The 6,322-nt window shown below is 38.7% G+C and overlaps 1 protein-coding gene across 2 annotated transcripts in view; it reads right to left on the reverse strand.

Moving 5' to 3' along the window:
• LOC139915745 (uncharacterized) overlaps positions 1–3,806 on the reverse strand; it is a 92,227-nt gene extending 88,421 nt beyond the window's left edge. For both annotated transcript variants that reach the window (XM_078291423.1, XM_078291396.1), the window contains exon 1: positions 3,731–3,806. In XM_078291423.1, the coding sequence (XP_078147549.1) occupies positions 3,731–3,791 (61 nt within the window). In that variant the 5' untranslated portion in view covers positions 3,792–3,806. The remainder of the gene's footprint in view (positions 1–3,730) is intronic.
• Positions 3,807–6,322: the final 2,516 nt, after the last annotated feature.

Genomic DNA, 6,322 nt, shown 5'->3' on the forward strand with positions numbered 1-6,322 from the left:
TCTCTCTCCTCACCTCCCCCAGTCTGCCCTGCTGACCCGGAGTGAAGTGTGTCTGTTGTCTTAATCAGTAATCATCTTAATGTGTTGTTCTTTATGCTCATTTATTTGTCCATTTTCTGTTAGTAATACGTCTGAATATTTACTTTATTTGTGCATTAATTATTTATTATGATATAATTATATTTTCTTTCATCACTTCACTAGTTAAATACAATTAAGCTGTAATGTACAGTATGTACGGTTAAGCTAACTTTATATGTAGGAGCTGGCGCTGTACAGAACTGTTGATGGGATCGTGTTTCCTTTCCTTTATTTTTGATGTCAGAATAAACGGTCTGGCTGACCAAAGACATTGCTGGTCTGAGCGTTTCATCATCACAATGCAGAGTCTCACCGGTTACAGAGGCACACCTGAAAAGAGTTTTTTTATTATTTTTCTCAAGAACATTTTGACAAAAAAACGTACTCAGTGTGTTTAATGCTTTGCGGGACGCCCTCCCAGCCTCCAAACCATACTCTGCCCTTTGCATCTGAACGGCGACTGCATGTCCCGCTCGCTCCCGGCGGTCTATAAGTGGATTCATTTTCACAGGAATCTTCAGACACTTCGGTAAACAGCCCATGTCTCCATATTCCAGCTGGCTGGCGGCTAAATGACGGACAGCTGATCTTGTGTGAGCTTTCAAAATATGACCACATTTTCACAGAGGTGAACGCTAAATACTGGCGATTAGTGTTTGACTGTGGAGAGCCCAGGAAACAGCTTGAGTGTAAGTTATAGAGATGGACTGTAGAATAAAGTCAGTCCCATTTATCACTTGCAGAACAAATGAAAATGACAGCTAGAATAAAAACTACGGGATGGTACTTGATGTGTCTATTGAAGAATATTTAGTTGAAATTGAATTTTTTGGGTTCTATCCTTCTTATACTGTATCTTTTCGTAGTGTAAAATGTTATTTGTGCTTTGTTAACACCTCTAATGTTCAGCAACTTAGCATCTTTGCAACTGTTGCTAATACCTGGCAACCTTCACCCATTTCTACAGCCAGCAACTTCTTTTCAGCCAAGATACAATGCCAGTATCAGCAAAACACACATGCACAAGGCTGCATTGCTCGCATTATTGTCGTGTAACTGGGGAATTTGCCAACAATTTCATTATTAACTGTCAATTTTGTCCCAATATAGGTTGGCTGGTTCACACAAAAAAGAGAGAGCATCAGTGTTCAGCACAGTCAGCGTGACATTAGGACTCAATAGAAAGTTCAAGGACTTCAGTTTTCACGAGCCTTGAAAAGATTCTTCCTGTTTTGTTCAATTAACATTAGAGTAACATTAAAATATGGAGAGCGGCTTGGTAAAAGAAGAGAAAACAGTTAGTGTGTTTGGGGAACAAAGGTTTGCCTTGAGAGGAGCTGAAGGGTGAGTTTAAAATTAAATAAAGAAAGAAAGAAGTGTAAGTGTTAAATCTGTTTGGAGTGAGCGTCTCTGTTGTCTGGTCCGCTCCGTTTGATTGTCTGACTTTCTGTTTGATGTAAGAATCTTGTTTTCCTTTGACTGGAAAAAATAAAATTAAGGAGCTTCATTCCAAAACACTTTGTATCCATTTTGAGAAATTTGGGTGTTTTATCTGTCTAACGAACTTTTTGGACAAAATGCAATATATCCACCTCACACAGCAGGACTTCAACTATAGGTACGGTAAGCTTAATATAAGTTACAAATTTGCCTATGATGAATTATTAACAGACGTATAATTAATTTCTTTACACAATGTTAACATACAGTATATCACAACTGGGGAGGACAAAGGCCTCTTTGCCCTACGACATCTTCAATACCCAAACAAGATGCTATCGTTCAAACAACATATCGTAATAATAAATATCTTAGATTTCTCAGTTAAAAAGATATCTGACAATGTCGAGCTCCATATTAGCAGATTTCTGTGCTTGCTGCGTGTTTGAGGTTGTTTCCCATCTCAAGTGTTGCTTCATCTTCGCCTGCTCTCTCAAGTGTCCTTCGCTTTGCTTCTGTTTACGTTGACTTCAAAGCTCTCCGTGCTCAAAATTTAATAGAAGTGGACCCACTTTGTAACAGAGCTGGATTGATCTAACTTTGACAGCTCTAACAGCAGATATAGATAGATAGATAGATATAGATAGCTGCCCGACACAAGTGAAAAGATAACGACCACTAGAAGATTGAATCGCCGCTCCAGGAGATACACTGCAATTTTAATAGGCCTATAGCTATTTCCTGTGTATAAAGTGGAATAAGTTTGAAAATAACAAAATAAATTACAGGGAAATTATTTTGCTTGATGTACAGATGTAATGCGAAGCTCCCGCTCCACCCTGGTGTGAATTTTCCATATCCCAGAGCCGTCTGATGACTTTATTTTTTATTTTATTTAACCTTTATTTAACCAGGAAAGTCCCATTGAGATTAAGAATCTCTTTTTCAAGGGAGACCTGGCCAAGACAGGCAGCAGCATAAATAAAAACACATAATTACAGACAGAAAACACAAAAGGAGACAAAATTAAAAAGAACTAACCAGGTAAATTAAAAACATTGACATCTTAAGGAAACTGAAATGAGATTAATTCACTGAGTTTCAAGTCATTCTGCAACGTATTCCATGCCGAGGGTGCAGAATACACAAATGCCCTTTTTCCAATTTCCGTACAGGCATTTGGGACAGAAAGCAGACTAACAGCATGTTGGATATGGTGTTTTGCTGTTTGATCACAGCTGAAGGGCATTTGCAATATAATATATAACAGCCATATTTCACACACATATGAAAGGGCCAGTGAATGTCAATTAAAAGAACAAAGTGAAATTTGGTGTTTAGCGTGTTTTGGAAAGATTAATTTATTCAACCTGGACACCAGTGTTGTGTCAGATGTGGAATGAGGTGTCCAGTTATTCAGAGAAAAGCTTTACACCCTCCAGAAATTGAGAATCAAGCAATTAACAAGACTACAATATATATTGAAGTGTTCATAAGATAAATTTGTTATGCTGGCTTTTTATTTAGCTAATTACCTCCTCTAGACTGATGTCTAGATCTAAAATTAGGCCAACATAATTGTATCGCCTTGTCCATTGACTATGTGTATATGTAGGCTACAGTATATATATATATATATATATATATATATACATATATATATATATATATGTATACACATTTATTATTATTATTTGCGTTCATTTGCATTATTTGCACTGTCGCTATAGTTTTACATTATGTACATTACCTTTATTTTATCTTATTACCTCTTCTTTTTTATTATCTTCCTATACTTGTTTTCCTTGGTACTGGGATTAATAAAGTGCTATCATATCTTATCTTATCTTATCTTATCTTATCTTATCTTATCTTATCTTATGTTCTGTATCAATATGTGTTTCAAAATTCTCAGAAAACTCAGGAAGTGCCTCTGATTGGTTGGTGCTGCTGAAATTACTTCTATATCTATAATTTCTAGAATAATATCTATTAATTGTTCATGAACTGATTGCAACAAAAATATAAGATTTTTTCCCCCCATTCTCAATAGTAGAGTGAGCCACCAGGAAGTCCAACAGCTTTTCACTGGATGATATTATTAATAATAATAGTAGTAGTAGTAGTAGTAGTAGTAGTAGTAGTAGTAGTAGTAGTATTTGCTGTGGTACTGAGAATAACAGTAACCCAAAGAATCAACACAACTTACGAACACACAAATCTCCACTTTCGTAGAAGCCTGGGCAGCACTGTGAGCGTCGGCGGTACATCGTCCTCACACCCCTCCTGTACGCTGTCTTATAGCTGATCCTGTACACACACACACACACACACACACACACACAGAGAGAGAGAGAGTGAGGGTTTGTCCTTGAAGGGCTGGAGTAGTGCTCATGTTAGATGGTCCTGTTGTCTGGAGCAGTTGGGAAACACATCCACTCGGCCCTTCACTCCGGATTACACAACTATTTTCAATGGCTTCTTCTAAAACATTGTTCTGGTGACCCTGTGCCTCAGTGTGCTATCAGGTTTCAAGCAATCTGGTGTATGGTGTATGTTTCATCCCAGACCTCCCAGTTGCCACCAACACATTCTCACCAAATCAGAAGTCTGAAGCGCAGATTCCGTGTTGCGGACACAAATAATGTGTTAAATAATGTGTTGTGATTATTATTCCTGCACCATAAAACGATTATGTGAGAATAGCAGGAATTGGACACACCATTTTCACCTGTACATCACATGAAAACGTTTGTTAACGGTTAAGTTTAGTCAAGTAAAACAACTTTGTTTAAGGTTAGGGTAAGGTTTTGATCATGGTTAAATAAGGAAAACCTTTGCTATAAATTAAAACTTTACTCACAGTAGAAAACTCCTCGGCATGAGTTGAGAATTGAACCTGGATTGTCGGAGCTGAAGGTGCAGTAAATGTATCTGCACAAAGAAATGGAGAGTAGAGCCCGCACTCGGCTCACATGGAGCCTTTATTGTTCCTTGTCAGACCTGATGAAGGCCTACTGAGTCTTTTAACTGGAGGAACAATAAAGGCTCCATGTGAGCAGAGTGCAGGCTCTACTTACCATTTCTTTGGATTCTACTTCAGCCCGGCACCTAGAAGTGATGTGCACGTGACTTATAGCTTCATTGCAAATGTATCTGCACCCCCCCACCCCCTCTCCCCCCCCGACCTCCATACCCTTACTTTCCACACACTATTTTAATGTCAAACTCCTTCATGTTTCTAGCCGTCTCTCCTCCCTGTAATCCTCTCCTGGTGCGGAAACATTTTCTCTCACTCGTGCACGGAGCATGTATTTGCATTTGAAGACATAGTGCTCATTTCACAAAATGTCATTAGACCAGGCTGCAAGTTGACTGAGCTCACTAACCTTTGAGTCTATTAGCAGACTGATCCAACCTAAAATGTTCAGGTCTTCTCTTCACTAAAACATTTCAGCTATATTTGCTAAACAATAAGCCGGCGCTTCACCTGTTATGGCGTTATAGGGAATGAGCCTTCATAGAAAGATATTGGAAATCGATTCAGATCACTATAGTCCAGTCAAACTAGCCTTAATACTTTAAGGGAGAGTTTCTCTCACTCAGCCAAGGACGCCGATGTTTTCTAACATTTCAGTCGAACATCAATGACTCAGCTCTTAGCTGGAAGAGCTGAACTGTTGGCTATAAAGCTTAATGTGGTCATTAAAGCCGATACGCCGACGGTGGCTCATCAAAATGACCACATCAGGCAGATGTATCTCCATCTGAGCTGCCAGTGCCAGGCAGTAGAGACGAGTGACTGACTGCCTGTGAGCCTCGGCAAGAGAGCTATATACAAGATGTACAGGGGATGACACATGTAGCATGGTGAACTGGCTGGAGACTAATATTGTCACTGAGGCAAAGAAAAAGGAATCTGGTTAGGTGTGATAAAGTAGACTTTTTTACACTAATTTAATGTCCCACAGTGCAGACTTGGCAGAAGACTTGTTGCTGAGGGATGTGAGACGCTGCAGTCCGTGTTCGTACCTGTGTCTGGTGCATTTGAACCAATTGAGGATGTCGGTGCAGCGGGTGTAGTAGACTTGATCAAATGGATGGGCATAAGACTCCTGGACAGTCACTGCATAGCTGAAGGAGAGAGAATACAACCACAGTTCAGCAGGACGCTTAGAGACACGTGATAAGAAGACATGCACAATTCAATTTGTCATCTAGAAACATTTCTTTTAATTATCAAATGAACAAACCAGGGTTCCCATACACACTTGGATATTAAATACAAGGATTTTTCAATGTTTCAGTTCTTGTTTGGTGAACATCAAGGACTCAGAATTGGCATGTTTTGGAGTAAGACATGACATTGGTCAAAATTAGACACAGTCATCACCATCTTTGTTTACTCATTTTTAATGGAGCTTTAGTGAAGGTTCAGTATGGAAGACTATCTTTTGCATGCTTAGGCTGTAGTTTTACTTCTCATTAGGGCTGCAACTAACGATTATTTTCACTGTCGATTAATCTGTCGATTATTTTCTCGATTAATCGATTAGTTGTTTGGTCTATAAAATGTCAGAAAATGGTGAAAAATGCCGATCAGTGTTTCCCAAAGCCCAAGATAACGTCCTCAAATGTCTCGTTTTGTCCACAACCCAAAGATATTCAGTTTACTGTCATAGAGGAGTAAAGAAACCAGAAAATATTCACATTTAAGAAGCTGGAATCAGAGAATTTTGACTTATTTTTCTTAAAAAATTACTCAAATCGATTAATTGATTATCAAAATAGTCGGTGATTA

Source organism: Centroberyx gerrardi, chromosome 1, assembly GCF_048128805.1.
Source record: "Centroberyx gerrardi isolate f3 chromosome 1, fCenGer3.hap1.cur.20231027, whole genome shotgun sequence".
In the NCBI taxonomy this organism is placed as follows: Eukaryota; Metazoa; Chordata; class Actinopteri; order Beryciformes; family Berycidae; genus Centroberyx; species Centroberyx gerrardi.